The sequence below is a fragment of the Myodes glareolus genome, chromosome 23 (genome assembly GCF_982192425.1).
Source record: "Myodes glareolus chromosome 23, mMyoGla1.1, whole genome shotgun sequence".
Taxonomy (NCBI): domain Eukaryota; kingdom Metazoa; phylum Chordata; class Mammalia; order Rodentia; family Cricetidae; genus Myodes; species Myodes glareolus.
The window spans coordinates 52,767,168-52,786,666 of NC_142048.1; the positions used below are offsets into that span (position 1 = coordinate 52,767,168).

At 42.7% G+C, this 19,499-nt stretch overlaps 1 protein-coding gene across 2 annotated transcripts in view; it reads left to right on the forward strand.

Moving 5' to 3' along the window:
- Csmd1 (CUB and Sushi multiple domains 1) overlaps positions 1–19,499 on the forward strand; it is a 1,511,659-nt gene that overhangs the window by 1,139,677 nt on the left and 352,483 nt on the right. For both annotated transcript variants that reach the window (XM_087901170.1, XM_087901171.1), the window contains exon 11: positions 5,579–5,682. In XM_087901170.1, coding sequence (XP_087757296.1) covers positions 5,579–5,682 — 104 coding nt within the window. The remainder of the gene's footprint in view (positions 1–5,578; positions 5,683–19,499) is intronic.

Sequence of the window (19,499 nt, forward strand, 5' to 3'; positions counted from 1 at the left end):
GACAGAAGTGTGTAAAAGAACATAGCAGAACCCTGCAGCTATGTAGTGATTTCCTACAAGAGGTACAGGAAAGATGGTGTCCTGGACACCAGCTTCCATGCACACTTGTCTGTGTGTGCCATTTGGGCCTCTAGAACCCCATAGGAACCAAAAATTCTCCTTTTGCAGAGAACAGACAGCCTAGGAGCGGAGTCATGCCCTCTGTATAAGGCTTCTCTCTCTCTCACCTGTTTTCTTCTTAGATTTACTTTGCTTTTCATAGCAGAGGTGAGTAGGGTGTAGATACATTTTGGAGTGATATAAGAATCCTGTTCTCATGGCAGCATAGGATATGGGTGAGAGTCTGTCTGCTTCTATAAGAAAATACTCCAGCGAATTCCAAGGACACTTCATCATTTTGCAGCCTGGGATCAGTGCAGTCACGCCTGAGCTTATATAGGAGTTCCAGATGGGTCATCCCTCCAGACTCTGCCAGACTCACTTAGCACTTAGTCAGATAGCTGGTTTTTTAAATCAATCATTAACCTTTTCCAGTTTTTTTTTTTGTTTTTTAATGACTAGTCGTTACGATCTCAAGTCAATCCATGAAGAACATTAAGACCATTTGATAACTACCACTTCCCAAGAAATCACAAACTTTTGCTTTTGGCAGCAGTGCTAATAATCCCCAGCTGCTGTTTGTTTAGCTTTCATGAGGAAATTCACACAACTTCCTTCCAATACAACTCAGAGCTGAGTGAATCGGATGGCAGGAAGGTTTGGGTTCCCAGAGCCCCTTGCTTGTATATCTTAAACCCTCAACCCAATCCTTGGGATGAAGGAGGAACCCACAGTTCTTAATTAGGCATTCAGGATTTTTGTTGTTGTTGTTGAAGATGTAGGGGGTTTTACTAATTTTTTTTCAGGAGAATCTTTGAAATTTTAAAACAATTATATTTTTTTCCCTGCTTAGCTTCCCCCCTTCAGCATTATTTCCCACCCAATCATATTACATAGAAAAATAAAAGTACTTGGAGGCTAGAGAGAGGTCTCAGCAGTGAGGAACATTTGCTGATCTCACACAGCATCTGGGTTCAGTTTTCAGCACACACGCGCGCGCGCACACACACACACACATACACACACACACACACACACACACACACACACACACACACATACACACACAGACTCCCAGCCACCTGTAACTCTTGTTCCAGGAATCCAATGCCCTCTTCTTATGTCCACAGGCACTAGGTACATATGTGGCACACAAACACACACACACAAACACACATGCACATACACTCACAGACACGCACAAAGCATTCATACACATAAAATAAAAGCAATCAGTTATTTAAAAAAGAAAAAGAAGTGTACTTTTAAACAGGACTTGAAAATAAGCAGTGAAATTAAAATGGAATCATAGCGCGGCATATGATGCTTTCCTTGCTGTCAGATTTCAAAGGCTGAGTTTAGGTGGCAATTTTTATCATAGTTTCTTTGTTTTTTTTTAATCAGAGACACACTTTCCAAGTTATTTTTCCCAGCTAAGATTTCATATGTATTTCCCCTTAGTACTTAGGACCTGGGAAACAGTTAAGATCTTTCCTCCTCTAAGAAGATCACAGCAAACCTGAGAAAGAGCACGTGCCATCCCCGACGTTAAGCACAAGTGGGCTTTTCTATTGGCCGCTCATAGATATCTATACTCATCAACACTTTTAAAAGTCTCTCAAGAGATTCCCACTTTCCCTCTTCACTCGCATTTTCTCTTCTGCCATTCCTTATCCTCCCTTTCCCCGCCTCCCTCTCATCTCTTCTTACCCGCACTAACCCTCTCTGTCCCCTTCACTCCCAAATCTCTAGGACAATGTCCTCTGACCACTTTAATGGTATTTGGCCTGAATTTGGATTCAGTGAAATACAGTGAAATGTATTTTGAGATAATAAGGAACTTACCTTTTTGTGATAAACAAATTAGAAGGCCAACACCAGTACTAGCTGCCTGCTATGTAAGGCTTCCACGTGCCCTGGCGGAATAGAGTTGCCTATTTGTCAGTTGTTGGGTTTTTTGTTTGGTTGGTTTGCTTTGGTTTAGAACAAAGATTTTTTTAATTGAAAAATACTTAGGCAATATATTTTGATGAAACTCAATGGTACTCTTGTGGCCGTTTTGTTTTGTTTTGCCTTGCTTGGAACATTCTTTTGACTTATTTTGATTTTCATTTTTCTCTGTTGCGTTTTTAAAAACTGTAAAGTTTTCCTCTTTCTTCTGACTGAGGTAGTAGTTCCTAAAACTGCACTTATACAGGCAAACAGTAAACATATGGAAAACTAATATGCTTGTTCACAAATCCTCACCTGTACAGCATTGCCTAAGTGTCAGCTGCATCCCATCTAATGACTGATGCTGAGTGGGGACCAGGAAGAGACAGAAACCTGCTCTACCGCTCAAGACAGGCTGCCTGTGATTTAGCCCCACTAGCATTTTGAGGGGCATCAAGAATTTTGATGAACTACTAGCCTTATTTCTACTCTTTACCATCATTTTGCTAGTGACCGGCCCATGTCATAGCTATACCCGCAGTAGATTTTCTGATTTGACAACTTACTGAGATAACCTCAGGTCTCCAAACAGAATGAGCTGAAGTTCTGATTTGCTGTGTATTTGCTACCACTGCACCTGTCTTCCAGTTTACAAGGAGCAATTACATAAAAGACAAGGAAGCTTTCACACGCATTGTACGAGGGAGCCACAGATGCATGTGTCTCCATAGAGTTGCAAGATGATTTCTATATTACATTATTGAGTATGGCATTGTTTATTTACACAAATAGCCATGTTTTCTAGATTATTCACTTGGCAGCTTGTGCAGGTTCTCTCCCAATCCTAGTTGTGGCAGATTCATGTTCATTATAGATTCAAAAAGAAGAGGAGACATAGCTGTCATTCATATGAAGACATTAGGATGGTCTCTCTATAATACAATATGACAAAATAATAATAATAAGTTTTTAGTGAACTACAACACAGACAGAAGAATTAGCCCAGGGGCCCTAACATGGGGCGCATGACAGGCATTTTATGTGATAATGAAGTACTTTCTCCAGTTTGAAAACTACCTTGTGGAAGGATTTCTTGGAACACTGATAGGGAATAGAAAGTATTTTTCAGAGAAAATAAGGAAACTGAGAAAAACAAGATTCCCACTGAACCAGTCAGTCAGAAGCCGATGTGCCCTCTCCAGGGAAGAGGGGAATTGCAAAGCTGTCTTTAGTGCCAAGATCTCAGCTTCTCCATGCAGCTAGGACTTGGGAACTTTTCCATCTTCTGCAGGTGCTTGAATCTCAGGACTCAGCTGGGTTCATCCTCAGCCTCTCTGGGGAGCACACTATGGGATGTGCTCAGTGACTTAAAGTGACTTTAGCAAGCCTTGAAAAGATTTCCCTCAGGGTCTACATAGGACATACAGGAAACTCTTGGGAAACACAAACCTAGAATGTGACACCCTGGTTTCTTTACCGCATTACTCTGTGACCCTTTTCTCCTATAATCAGGAGAGAGGAAAATAGAAGCAAGAAGCCCCCTCAGCTCTCATTTTAATATGGAAAAATTCAAAGAACGTTGTGACAGCTGTCAACACTACACCTGTTTCAGTACAAACAATGCATTCATACAAACCCCACAATTTGAATTAGTAGTTTTTTAATAAATTGCCATAGCCATGTCACTAATTTTAGTAAGAATTTGTAATAATATTAACAGTGCATCCCTTATTAGCCTTGCTAGGGACAAGCAGCCGTCTAAAGCGTATTTAGCTTATGCATGTCACGATGAGTCTTAGAAACGCTGACCTCACTCCAGCCTCACTTACTTTTTATAAAAATAGTCTAACAGGGAAGCATTTAATTTCCTCTTACCAGGCATTCACACTCAGTCATAAGGTACAATTCCAGTTTTCCCTCTCCCATCTGCCCCCTTCCTCACCTGCCCCCATGGGCCACTCTGTCACTCACTCATGCATCTTTCTATATTATCATCTGTCCACTCAGATATCTGCCTCCCATCTTCTGCCCATACACCCAGACTTCAATGTATCACTTATGTAGCATCCATTGATCCGTTTATCATCTGTCTTCCACTGATCATTCCGTATGTTTATGTATTGTCCGCTCATCCATCTCTCTGTCTATCCACTTTCCAGTCATCCACACATCTACCCTTTAATCTACCTATTTATCACCCACCATCTGTCCACATCCACCCATCCTTCTATCAATCTACTTATTATCATCTAGCCATCCTTCTATGCATCCATTTAACTCTCTGTCCATTCACTGATCTATCTTCCACCCATCCAGTTATCTATCTAACTAATATATCATATACTTTCCGTTACTTTTCATCACCAGTAACTCATTTATTGACCCTCTGTTATTTGTGCATTGCATCTATATATCCATATTTATATTTATCTATTATCTATAATAATCTGTTAATATCTTTTTTGTATGCCTGGTTCTCCAAGACTTAGCCTAAGTTCCTGACAGCTTTGATCGTCTTGCCTCTTGATCACAATCTTGATCAACAGAGGGAATATTTGTTTGCTTGTTTATTTAAGGAGAAAATTTCCTGTGGTCTATGAAGAAGGGAGTTCATATATCTATAGTCTGTTGGTCGGTCAAAAAGTAACCCGTCTAATATTTAATAAGATGTTAGTCATCACATCCAAATATGCCTCATATATACTATGTATAATATTCTTTAATTGTGATATATATTATATATGTGTGCCATTATTATTATTATTACATATACACCAAAGCTGAAATTAGCTCAGGGTTATGTTTCTTTTTGAATGATGTTTTTAACATAAGGAAATATATCTTCTTGTTATCATTTTGTTAACCATCTTCCTCCCCATCTATCTGTCTATCTATCCTTCCTGCTTCTACCTATACACCATCCATCCATCCATCCATCCATCCATCCAATTATCTAATCGAGATCTGATGGTGCAGTTCATTGACTGAGAACTTAACTAGTGTGGGTAAACCCTTCAGTGCCACTCTCAGAAATAGAAAAGGGAAATGAAGAGAAGAAACTTCAAGGTTTTTGCACTGCTAAGTGTAGTATTAGATAATAACTTAGCCTCAGAAAGCTCTTGTGTTATTAAGAATAGTATCGGGAGAACTACACAAGTAAATTTGAAAAGATTCATTGTAAGGTACCCTTAAAATCAGGCCTCATTAGCGACAATGGCATTCTTCCTGTTTGCATTGGCTTACTCTTGGTTAATTTAATCACCTGAGTTATGCTTTGTCATTGATAGACACACAAATTAAGTGAGGTCAGGTTAATCTCATTTTAGAACTCACAGTAAGCTGAACCAAAAAGAACATTCCAATCCCACAGAATTCTCAGGCTCAGGCCAACCAAACCTGGAGAATTCCTGCAGCCACTGGAGGCAGCTTGGGAATTGTTTGGTATCCATCCGACTTAAGAAGTCAAAGCTAACGGTGAAACTGTAAAGGTCCGTGGCCACGGAAGGTCTGTACCGTGCTATTAACTGTGTCTTCCCTTTGGATGTAGGTCATCAAGCTCGCTTTTGAGGAGTTTGAGCTGGAAAGAGGGTACGACACCCTGACAGTTGGAGACGCTGGGAAGGTGGGGGACACCAGATCCGTGTTGTATGTGTGAGTATGCCATTTCGCTTCTCTTCTCAACATGCAGTTGTGTGGGGAGACATTGTTTGGTTTACCTTGGTAAGTGCCCTCCCTGGAGATGCTAGGGGGAGCCGCTCTGCTTTTCTCTGAGGACTAACAAAAGATGGTATTTTATCAGTATGAACTGTTTTCACTAATCTTTTAAATGTATGTTCCTGGCGAAAAATAAAATGAAAGCAACTGAGTAAAAGCAGAAATCAGGAAGCATGCGCTCCTCAGCTCAGATATCCCTGTGGGTCCCCTCTCTTCCCTCCCCAGTATAAACAGGTGTATTTGGAATGGTCGTTTTCTGGGATAATGCCATATGTTTGCTTGAAACCATCATGCTCTATAAAATTACCCAGTCAAAGAGGCCAAGACTGCAGAATAAGTGGGCCAGAGTCCCACGAGGCTCAGGACAGTCTGCAGGAACCCTGCCAAAGGCCCCTGCTTGTGCCTGAAGCTTCAGTCGTTCTAACCCATCACGAAGTCCACTTTAGGTGCTTAGAGCTGTAGGTTCTTGTCAGTTCCCATCAGATCTGTTCTCATCGATAGAAAACATGTGCTCTGGGAATGTTCATCTTTGTAGATCTTGAGCTGAGAGGGAAGAAAATGTCACCCTCCACTCAGATGGCTTCAGGTAGTCACTCTAGAAACCACTGGCCTGGAAACATCTGTCACTCATGACATGATGTGAAGGGACTTCCCTCCCCTTTCTCCACCTGTGTGTGTACCACTATGTGTCTCTTTTGTATCTTGGGGAAAGCGGCTCCTGACATCATGGGAGCATGGATAGGACAGCAAAGGGGTGCTGTAGCATTCTCACTTTGCAGATTGCTTCCCTAGGAGGTAATGTACATTTTTTAAACCACCATGGTGGAACACACTGTGCATGCGTGGGCCTATTGGTGGTCCAGCCTCGGCTACCTGGGGGCTTGAAACTTTCATTCTCTCTACTGTCAACGTGGTAGAGGATGAGCATCTATTTTGGATTGTTGTCGCCCATTCCCACTATGACTGACAGGAATTGATGCCGCATGACTTGCTCTTACTTTCCGGTGGGTACAAAGGCAGCAAAAATGATGCTGTGACCAAGTGTTACCCAGGACACCCCAGGCTGTCTAATGTACCCTGCATTTCCATTTCATCTTGTGAATTGTGGGTACATAGTGCTATCCTTCTGCTAGTGATGGATCTCTCCTGGTTCCCAGCTAACAGTGTAGATGGAGAACACTCCTCCATTTCCCTGCTGCTCAGACCCGAATAATCACACACAGAAGCCATATTCATTGCAACACGGTTTGGCCAATAGCTTATGCATATTCCTAGCTAACTCTTCCATCTTAAATTAACCCTTTTCTCTTAATCTGTGTATTGCCACAAGGGTGTGACCTACCAGTAGGGTTCTGGCTGGTGGCTAATGTCTTTCTCCTTCAGCAGCAACACAGTGTCTCCCTGACGCCGCCTACTTTCTCTTCATATCTCTGTTCAGATTTCCTACCTGGCTTTACTCTACTAAGCCATTGACTGAAACAGCTTCTTTAATAACCAGTGGTAATAAAACATATTCATAGCATACAGAGGGGAGTCCCACGTCATAACTGGATGCTGCAGAGGTAATTCCAAACAAGTTCTGCACTCCAGGTCTCTACTTTGGTCACATGGATGTCATTGTCCTTAAAGGGCCTCTATGTGGATCCTCTCTTCCCACCTACACCTCTCCTTTTGCTTCTCCAGGAGCTGTGCAGTGCAAAACTCTTCATGCCTTCCATAGTTAATTCAATTGCCTTTAAGAAAAAAAATTCTTTGCAAGAAAATTTAAGAGCTAGAGAGTGTCACCATCTAGGGTGCTATTCATTGTCCAACTGTCCTAAGAAATTTATGAAATTTTACATTTTCACCCAAAGTGGAACATGAAAGTATTTATTTTCCCAAACCCATAACATTGAACACCTACACAAACACACATGAAGGCACCCACATGTTTCTAAATACTTATATATTTATTGTTTTAATTGTTATTTTAAAAACCATTGCAAATAAAATACCCAGACACTGAAATTAGTCAGACCCATAGACTTTACAATTTAATAAATGTCTATGCAGTTATGGCAGCCATTCAGAGTGGAAACTGTGGCACTCCACATGACCTTTCATACTTTTGATATCAAGTATATTTTATATATTTATCCACTACCAAAATTGAAAAGGCCATGACAATTAGAACCAGAAACTCAATTAGCTTTATTGAGAATATCAGAGGATTAGAATCATCTTAGTTGTCCATCATCAGATAAATAGATAATGAAAATTTGGTGTATATATAATGAAATATTATTCATATTTTTAAAAATGTAATTGCAAAATTTGCAGAAAAATTGACAACCAAAGAATGTATAATATTAAGCAAGGTCACATACTCTCAGGTTAAAAAATGTATAACCTTATATTTTATTATATCTTGTCATATATATATACATATATATAGAATATATATAAACAAGTAAATGTATATGGGTATAAGATGTAGAAAAGAGAATAATAAATGTTTGATATTATGGGATTAGAAAGAACTAGGTGTAGGTAATGAACAAAAGTTATGATTATATATTTATAATAATATTTGCCAAATGGCTGAACCAAAAATTGCAATTTTTTGGCCTTTAAAAGCACAGAGTTCTCTAGGGTAGCACTGGGCACCTATGTTGTTGGCATGTTTCCATCCCCGTAACAACTGGCCTTGGAACAGTGGCACCGTGTGGCATGTGATATTAGCTGCAAGCAGTCAAATAGTGGGTACACATGGACTAGGAATCAACGATGGAGTTTCTGAGCTGAGGCTACTTCCTGCCTCTGTGATCCTGAGGGAAATCATGTTACCTCTGTGTCCCTCTGGCTCCATGGCTACAAAATATGTACAATAAACTTAACTAATAAATGTAAACCGTACGTGAAATGGTTTTATTGTTACCATAACATCCAATTTTTAAAAGAATGTCACTCAAATAAATGAGAATGATTTTTAAATAAATGCAAGATTTAAAATATCAGTGCAGTAAGGAAATGCCCAGAACATCCCATGGGTTGCTATTAAGGATCTAAGCTCATACTCTCATTTTTTAAAAGGCTTTTTGTTGTTAAGAAAGCAATGGCAAACTATATGTTACAATGACATAAGTGTTATTAGGACCTCTTCGTAATAGCTCAGATCTATAAATGAAAATCTAAATGGTCGACTGAATCAAACTGAGGTGCCCTCTGGGAAACATAATGCAAGCAGAAGCAAAGCACATTTAATCTGCAGAAGCCGAGGAAGAAGAGCCGTGGAGAGCTACTTCCTTGGTGTCTGGTCCGCACAGAGAAGGCAAATACTGGGGCCTCCCCTTGCTTCAGGAACAAGCAGGTAAATCCAGATTAAACACCAACTGGAGTAACCAGATCAACCCAACTGGAGTAAGTATGTGCTTTGCATTATTCTCAGTTTGGGTTTTATCGTCTACTAGGACAAATGACAGATACACTAGGACCTTTTAAGTAGCTAGCAGTCTATAGACTCAGGGAACCTGATATAGGTTCAGCTTCACCACACCAGACTCAGCTTCCCATATGGCGGGCTAATATTGAGTGCTTTGGATCTAGTATCTCACTGGTCCTCCTCTTGGGTGACCAGTGTGCTCTACTCAGAACTTGGAAGATATTTTAAAAGGGAAATGATGCACTCAACAAACAGCACGTCCCAATGGGGTTCTCAGAGCTCTGATTTCTGCTCACAGATTTTATTTTCTCAAACTTTGTAACACAAAGCAAAGTCCCTAAGGGCTCAGGGGTTCATCTGTCACCCCACTCTTCCCACAAGAAGGATGGATTTTCTCAGGGTATTTGTATAGCATGGCAAACTCAAAAGAAAATGAAATAACTAACTTAACAGATCTCTGCTGAGCTCTTTCTGAGAATATATATTGACAATTTTCTCAAAATTAAATTGCAAACTGGCGAGGGGAGATATTGCTTTACCTGGCCTCGCGCTAGCTGGCAGTAACAGGAGATTGCGTTAACTCAGATGTCCTGAGGATTACAAGACAGGATATGGATTTTTAAATGTCCACCCCTCTATGGGATGAAAGAATCTATGTGCAAGTAGGCCGCCTCCAAGCAGCTAGATCATTGGATTAGATAATAAGGAAATGAGTTGATCCCCAGGGAAACTTCACCCTGCCTTCAACCTGTTAACCTGTTTCTAGATAGAGCCCCTGCCTTGGTGAGGCTATGACTGGCATCTCCCTGCTGGCCTGAGATGAAAGGGTTCATTCTCTTTATATTCAAAGGAAACCAGGCACCAGGGGGATGGCTCGGTCCCAGGGGCACAAAGCTTTGGAATCAATCCCCTGCACTCCCAAAAGAAGGGGAGAAAGAGAAAAAGGAGAAAGGGAGAAGGGAGAAAAGAAAAAGTCACTGTCAGTCAGGTATCTTTGGTATGATCCCACAGAGACTCCCTTCGTGATGGAGGACGTGGGCAAGTTCTATTAGGAATAACGACCGAAAAAAAATCTCAATTTAAACTCACTTTTCACGTTTATGAATTGTGATTAGAAATCAAGTCAGTTAGCACAGAGGGAATGTATTCTGTGGCTCACATGATCTAAAACTCGCATCCAGATGATCTTGGAAACATCAACTTCCAGGTACCTGGAGTTCCAGGTACACTGTGGTTTGGAATAGGAGATGTGCTCTGGACTCCCGGTTTGTCCATTATTAGTTTTTCTTTCTTTTCCCCTTGTGTTTAAGAAAAATACTATTTTCAAGCATAAAATGTTAGGACATGACTTGGCAGGGAAGAGAAAAGTAACTGTGGTCCTGCGTTAGAGGAGTCATTCCCTTACTGCAGCAATTACAGGCGCTTTCTCTATAAACATCAACCCTTAATGGCAGCAAGACAGTTTCCAATTGTGTCTTATAGAATAGGAAGCATATTTCTGTGTGGGTAGATTTATTGATTGGCTTTAGTCTTAAATGCAATGTCAGGAAATCTGATACATACCTAAGCATTCACGTGGTTTGGTTTCAGTTCTTACTCACATCTAAGTATTTTTGGCTTCAGTTGTCCAGTGTGTGAAGACTGCTGGGCAGCCCCAGGCCCCTAAAGCCTATGCTATGCTTGCCCATTATTGCCTGGTCCGTGTGTGTGTGTGTGTGTGTGTGTGTGTGTGTGTGTGTTTGTGTCTGTGTGGTGTGTGTGAATATGTGTGTTTTTGTGTGTGTGTATATGTGTATGTTTCTGTGGTGTTGTGTGTATATGTGTGTGTAGTGTGTGTCTCTGCGTGTGTGTCTGTGTGTGTATGGTGTGTGGGTCTGCATGTGTGTATGTATGTGTGTGTATGTGTGTTGTGTGTGTATGTGTGTGTGTTGTGTGTGTCTGTGTGTGGTATGTGTGGTGTGTGTGGTATGTGTGGTGTGTGTGGTATGTGTGGTGTGTGTGGTATGTGTGGTGTGTGTGTGCTTATATCTGTACATGGAGGCCCAGGTGATGTTGCATATCTTCATCTATTGTTCTTCCCCTTAGCTTCTGAGACAGGATCCCTCACCATGCCGTGCGCTTAGCTGGCCACGAGCTCCAGGGATCCACCTGTCTCTCCCCGCATCTCCATCTTCACTTCTCTTCCAGGTGTGCGCCCCCATTCCTAGCAGCTTTTATGTGGGGGCTGTTGATTCCAACTCAGCTTCTTGTGCTTGTATGACAGACACCTTACAGAGTCATGTCTTCAGAGCCTCCTTCTGAAATCCTACCCTCCTTTCTCTCTTCCCACTCACCCCTGACACCAACAGCTGCTGTCTGGCTCTGTCTCTAAAACACTCACTGCAGGGCTGTTTCAGGACCGTGCAGTGTGTGGTGGGTTTTGATCCCCACCCCCTTTTATTTTGATCCGCCCCATATTATGTGCTTCTAATGTGGACGGTTCACAACGTCGCTAGTTCCACTCACTAACGAATACCTAGGGTGTCTCCTGTTTAGATGACTGTTATACAAGATGTGATGAATGCTTCTGTAAAGAATGGTGTGTAAACATAAACTTTTGTTTCTCTTCTTAATAAAAAACAAACAAACAGAAATGTGGTTTCTGGGCTGTGTGCTACTTGTTAGTTAAGTGTTCTGAGATGCTGAGGGTGTTTCCCAGAGTGGCACTGTCATCCGCTGGTGTGCCCAACAGCCCAGCACTTCCATCTGCATCTGGAGTCATTACCTCTTGTCCTGTTTAGGGGACCTGTGGTTCCGTCTCTGTGGTGTTCAGTTTGCATTCTCTGCTAGCTGGCCATGTTGATCGTTTCCTGTGCTTCTTCAACATCTGGCTTTCTCTTCTACAGAGTACCCACCAGAGTGAGTTCTGAAAATTAAGGTTCGCAATAGAGTTCTGAGGGCCAGCATCACTGTGAGCTAGGATAGCCCTGGAAGAACCCATTGTCCTCTCCTGCTCTGGTGGCTGCAACAGGCCTGGGCTCTTGTCTGTATTGCTGCCTCCATCCTTACCTGGCCTCTACCCTCTAATGGGTCCTTCTGCTCATCCCTTATGTATTAATAAATGCATTAATTTGCAGCTTACCTGGCCCTAAGCTCTTTATTGAGTTAGATCCAGGATATTAACAACATCCTGGTGCAAAGGTTTGAGTCATGGATGTGGCTGACACTGTCATTCACCTTTACAGCTGGGGTTAACGGTGAAACGTCAAGGACTCTGGAAAACTCACTATCCCCCAGATCCCTTTGCCTGTCTACCAGACCAACAAGCTGGTGTTGTAAATGCCGACCTGGTTTGGGAGGTTTGCTTTAATTATTAAACGTGATTCACAGAACTCATGAAGAGATGAGTGCATGTTATGTGTGGCCATCTTTCCACTCCATCCTCTCTTCCTTCTCAACCTGGAAGTTTCCAGCTTCCTGCAAAAGCACTTTTTTTCTTCCTAATGAATTTCCCAGAAATTTCTAAGGGGGTGGATCGGCCACCTGACCTTAATTTGTTGTGGTGAACTTTGGCCTAAGAATTTTCCTCTTTTTGTAGAATTCCGGGACACAGTACTTGTGGTTGGCAGTTTAGCTTCTGGCCTCTGAGGTCCCACATGGGAATCTGTTGTCCTCTACATCCTGGGTTCCCTCTGGTCTTCAACATTTTCCTTTTCTTTTGTTTCCAAAAATAAATTGCATTTGTCTTTGAGTGGATTTGCTGGTATTGAGTTCACATCAGTTCTAGGATTTATAGTTTATGTTTCTTACCAAATCTGATAAATTTCGTGTCAAAAGTTGCTTGTTGTAACACTCTTGTTGACTTCTCTTTTTTGCTCCACACCCTGCTTTGTCATCTCCGCCCCTGTGCAATGAACATTGTCCCCAAACTCCTTTCACTGACCTGTTGACCCCTCCTTCTGAAGGACACCCAGGGAGCAAGTCTTATTTTAATTGACTGCTTATCTTTAGTTCACTTTTCCTTCAAATTTTATTGAAAACAGCTTACATTTCTTTGCTACGATTTCTTTCTCTGTTCCTAACGATTGAGAGAATTTGCAAAGGTCATGTGTGGTTTCTTAGATGTGTGTCCTTTGAAAACCTGGTGCCTGAGTCCCAGCTAGGATTCCCTTCAGTAGTTGGTGGATCACGTCTGCTCACTCAGGTTGTGATTTTCTCAGGTCTTTGTTTGATGATTACATCCTGGAGATCTTTTCTGTCTTGTTAGGATGGGCAAAGGACTGGTTGAGCCCTTGATTGCAAAAGGTGTGCCTTATGCACCAGCACTGGGCTTGGCCTATTGCTGTGACTGGTCCCCTGATGATTTCAATTATCCTTGTGCTGTTGCTTTGCTTGGAGGGCAAGCGCTCACTGATGGCACTCAGGAATGGACCACATGGTCTCTCAAAGCTTGCTGTAATGACCCAATGGGGTGCAGAACTGCTCCTCTTTGGGGTCTCCCTGATAGTATTGCACACCTGACCCTCGCCTTTGCATGACTCTGCTGAAGGAGGCATCAAGCTCGCATCTGCAGATATATTTCCTCAGGGCAGGCTGACTGTGGCTAGCTCTACTTTGCTAGTTCCTCCCCACGCAAATGGAGCCATGAGGGACATGGCTCTGTCAGGAAAGTGCTTGCCTTGAAAAAACGAAAGAATGCCAGGAAAGAGCTCGAGCCCCAGTATCCATATAAAAAAGTCAGGTATGATGATACACTCTTCTGCCATCATCGCCCTGATGCTGGAAAGTGGGAAGCAGGCGGCTTACTAGAGCTTGCTGGCTAGACAGTCTAGCTGAACTTGCAAGTCCAGGCCAATGAGAAACCCTGCCTTACAAACAAGGCGATTACTCCTGATGGACAACACCTGGAACTGACCGCTGGGATGCACGCATGCACATGCGCACACAGACACACACGCACACACACACACACACACACACACACACACACACACACACACATTTTTTGTTTAAACAAAATAGATAAAATGGAAAATGGGATTTTGTAACCACAGTGAAGGAGGGCATCTTAACTGGCTTCTGTTGGATACTTGGTAGTCTATGTATGTACTGGTGGTACCGGCGTGGCTGAGGTCAGGTAGGCCGTATACTCAACTGTTGCTTGTTTGGGACTATGGCCCAGCTTGCATTGCTCCTCCTTTTTTGTAAACATGTCTCTAGACATGTTTCTTGATTGTTTCCAGGACTTGAGCTTTATAACACACACGTGCACGCGCGCACACACACACAGGGTCGGGGGGAGGCACAAAAGAGGATCTTCATGACCAAAGGGGTGGTCAACCACATCCCATAGCCTGACTGTACTAAGCAGAAAACTTGAGAAATTGGCATCCTCGGGGGCGGGGGGGAGCTCTGTCAATTTTTATCGCTTTGATCTGTGGGATCAAAAGGTTTGTATTTGATATTTTTAGATGGCTTATGTGATCATCGTGGTGTGAGTTAGTGAAGTGAAAGAAGAGACTGCACATCATTGGTGTAACTCATTACTTTTCCCATGCCATCTGACTTGAATAGACTCCAACTCAGTGATCTTTCTGTCACACTGTGTGAGAATCACATGACAATCAATGTAAAAACCACAGTTCACTCCAGCACCTCCAACACCACAAGAACTCCTCTGGGGGAATATCAGAGACCCTAACACACACACACACACACACACACACACACACACTCACACATCATTTCTCATCAGAGCATTTCATGTGACATGTTCTCTAAATCCTACCTGCTTGGTAAATTTTCAGAGTCAGCTTGATTTCTTTGTTAGAGTCTCATCCCTTCCCACCCACCCTGCTCATGTGGTGGTACCTGTCACATATACCTAATCATTCTGAGTGACAGAATCCCATGTTCATGATAGGTGGACTGAGTCTGAGTCAGAGCTCACTTCATTTCTTCTAGGGCTGACACTCTAGTCTGCATGAATATGTATGAATGGAATACAGACTCCCCAGATAAAGAGTTTAAAGTTCTTCCTACTTTATTTGTTGAGCAACTCAGTAATCTCCTGCCTCTATGCAACTCCAGGCTTTTGCACCAGGAAGTCCCTGAATGTGTTGATATTTTACTCTATCTATGGGTTGACTGTTTTGCCCATGAATAAAATAAAACATGCCTTGTATTTATTGCTGGGAATATCCACCTCACATTGAATGGACCTAATGCATTCAGATGTCCTCACAAATCGCCCTATTTAAACTGTATGCCCATGCCAACCTCTCAGAGTTCATAAACCACACGTGCGTGGAGAACGGTAAAGTCTGCTAAGTGGTTCAGGTGTGGGTCACTTTTAATCTTGGGGTCAGCACTTCCTTCTCAACGACCTAATTCATAATTAAAATTGGCGTACTAAAGGCTAGCTCCCCTTTCCCTCCAGGCGCTCCCTGGAGGAAAGCAGGTGTGACATACAGCAGGTGCTGTTAGATGACATCAATTTCATGTCTTGACAGCTGTGTGGCATGATCAGGTTTTCTTCCCCCTCCCAGCTTTGAGCAATTTAAAACTAGCATAGAGTAGAACGGAAATGCCGTGTGCTATAGATCTCTATCAGTAGCATCACCACAGGCGCAGACCTATGTCACCCCGACCTGAGTCAGGGTAGGGAGCAGTAGAGCCCAAGACACTACTGTGTCCCTGGCCTATTACACATCTGGGTTTACCCCAGCCCCTTCTCTGCTCACCACAGGACTGTCCTTTTGAGACCGTCACATAAACGGGACTACATTCTTGATTACTTTGGGGAGTTGAAGTCAAGTGAAGACTGGTACAACCATTTTCAAAGAGAGGTGAGCAGGTCCGTGGAAAGGCAAAGAGGCATCAGTTACGGCAGCAATCTCATTACTGTCCAGAGATTCACCTTGGGATAAAGTCCTGCATGAACATCTTGGCTGCTCTGACTATAACTGTCAAGAATGAGGAGAAGCACAAATAGCCTCCAGCGGAGAAGTGGGCCAGTATGTGGTACACTGGCTGAGAAAGATGCTGCTTAGCACCTCAAAGACCAGCTAAGAAGCTGTTGGCACACCATTGCAGCAGGTTTTCCCGGGCATGGCTGTGAGTGAAGGAGGCAGGGCCCACTCTCTGCCACCTTTCCCTGTCAAATGCAGGCTGGTCTTGGAAGTGAGGGTCAAAATGCTGAACTCTTCAGTAGAAACAGAGGGAAGATGTCTTCAGAAACAGGACTGTTTGATCCTCTTTCACTCTCTCCTCTTCCTGTTTTAATACCAAGGTGGATGCTGGAAGTTCAGTCTGAGATGGGATGAGGGGCCAGAACAAAGGGAATCTCATTGTTCAGGGAGGTTAAATGCCAAGAAATGCACCCAGTCACAAAGGCTAGCCTGTGCTCCAGGGACCTGGGCATTGCATGTTTGATCCCAATGTGCTGAAATCTGGAGGCTGATGAATAAGTAGTTAAGTATACTGATATACTTATGTTCTCAGTATTTTTTAAAAAAGCAAGCATCAGGGCTGATTTTGTAAAGATCGGTGTAGAGCCCTTGGCGAGCATTCAAGAGGCCCTGGCTTCCATCTCCAGTGCAGCAGAAAATCAGTGTTGTGAGAGGCAACCTGGGGTTGAAGTCATGGTGAAGCACGGAGTCCGGCAGCCTGGACAGTGTAACCTAACTTGAGCTCTCAGCTGCAATTTAATTAGAATGATTTTATTCTGAGCATTAAGAAAGGTACAGGATCAGTCATCGTTGGTTTATTTGAAACTGTGACTGTTGAGAAAAAAAAAAGTTTCCGAAGTTTGTCTTTTCCTTCATGCTCAAGTAACTCTAGCAAAGCTGACGCTTGGTTTAATTTCAGCTTCAAATGATTGTAAAAACAATAGCTAAATAAATTAATTAATACACAAACAAATGCCCAAGCAGCTGCAGGGGGCAAAGAGTCCCTGGGCTTGCTTTGCTTCAAACAGCTTCCTCCCTCTCTCTTTCTCCCTCTCTCCCTTTTCCTCTCTCTAGCTCTCTCTCTTTTTCTCTGTCAGTGCTATCAAACTACAGTTTATAAATCTCAAAGAGCTATTCAAAGACAATGTTTCCTTTTGTTTGAAACTATTTCAACTACTTTCAACTTAGAAGCATTCTATAAAATATTTTTCAAGTTTCGGCTAGTTAAAAATGTTAATTAGCATTCAACTAATTAGTACAAAAAGAATTAATTGTGACAAAGTATGATTACAGCCCTTTTTCTCATGCATGCCAATCAAATAATTTGGAGGCTTAAAATAAATTCTAAAATGGGACTGACTGCAGGAACAGGGTTTGACATTTGATTGAGTGAGCTATGTGAGTAGCTGCCAGGATGCTTGCCTATTCAATTTCGAGTGAATTCACAGAGTAAGACTGGATTAAAATAAAGTGCAGTGGGCAAATAAGAGAAATTCAAACAAGCACCTCAGGGTAAGTAGTTAGTTACTTTAGAAGTATGCATCTTTGCAATGAGTGTGGATTTTCTGCGTAATAATTATGTTTCTTAACAACTTAAATTAAATACCTGGCAAGAAAGTAACCAGAGAAGGGGCTAAGTGAAGAGAGACCCCAGTGAACTGCTAAGGGATGGCCTATGTTCAAACCAAACCTTAGCAAAGGAAGAGGCAGTGTCTGGGGGTTGAGGGTCACTGTGCTCAGGAAGTCCTCCCTGGCCTCGTTTCTCTCAACAGAAGCTTCCTGCTTCCAAGAGGAATTCAGGCTTCCAGCCTTCATCATTGCCATTTGTCTCTCCTCATTCAACTAAGGAAGCAAGTGCCAGCTCAGAGCAGGGAATAAAGAGCAAGAAAGAACAGGAAGAGGAAGCCAATGCTACAGCAATAACTAGAGGAAACTGGAGAAAACAGACATGGACCTCAGCCCAGGAGAATGAGTGCTATTGGGCTGAGACCAATAAACTGATGAAGGGCTTGCTGTGCAAATAACAACAGTGAAGTTCAGATATTCAGAACCCGCAGAAATGCTGGCTGGGTGCATGGTCTGCCTATGATTCTAGACTTGGAAAGCAACAGAGACAGGGGATCCTCAGAGCAAGCTGACTAGTGAGACCAGTCATATTATGTGCTGGGTTTGGTTTAGAGACCCTGCCACAAAGAATGAGGTAGAGAAATGACTCCTGACGTCCAGCCTTGGACCTCCACATGTACTTCTACACATGTGCACATATGCCCAAACACATGTAAACATGGATATAGACATGTGCACATACTTAATACACACACACACACACACACACACACACACACACACACACACACAAAGAAGAGAAAGGCAAGGTTGTTGACACATATTCATCATGGGGGTTTGATAAATGGGTGAAAAAGCTGAGGGTTTTCAGAGACAGGAGAGTTGACCACTACCAGGAGTCTGGGCTAGCAAGACACAAGGCACCTAATAGTAATTTCTAGGAAGTTAGGGAGTCAGCTCTGTAGGGAGCGAAGTGACCAGGATTGTGTGTGCTCAGAGCTCAGATGTTCATTTGAAAGCACAGCAAGATGGGCACAAACTAGGCCAGTTGCTTCACTATTTACCTCCAAAACATCTCTGCTAACTTCCGTTGAGAACAGCAACAAATCCTGTGTAGACAGCAAAGAAGGCAAAGATCTTCCAAGGCGTGGCAATGAGGGGCTATTGTGTTGGAAGAATCAAGGAATCATGAGACATCTTGCACCATATCTTATCCACTTGAAACACAAACTTCACATGGGAGAGATATAGTAACCCATACACTGTCACATAAGGGCGGGTGAGCATGCAGTGATAGCTGAGGTGAAGAGGTTCGATGTCAGCAAAGACCTGCTGTGGGCACAGGCCAGAAAAGCAGACCTTCCATTTACTGCAGAGCGCTGTGGGCACCATTTCTGATCCCCTGTCGTCACCAGGTAACCTGGATGTTCATACTTTGGGGATGTTTACACCAACGTTAGGATACAACAGTGCTCTCGTTTCTTTCTTCTCTCTTCTCTGATACAAAGCAATGGCTTTAAGATTAGATACAGTCTTCCTGTGGCATAGTCACATACTTGGGAATGACCGCCTAAGAAAGGAAAACTGGAAGAAAATGTAAATAAACTGAGCAAGTGGAAAAGGAGTAACTAGGACCCTCACCCCTCTGCTTACAGCAGCCTTGACTACTTGAGAGGAGCTGTGGAACTGAATATATGGTGACATGCATACGGACCTCATGAGCCACAATAAGACATGCAAGGCACGTGAGATTTTTCAAAAGCAAACAGGACAGGGAAGGTGTATTCCTCTCATCCTGCAAACTTTCCCCTTCAAGGGCATATTCTGATTCTTGGTTT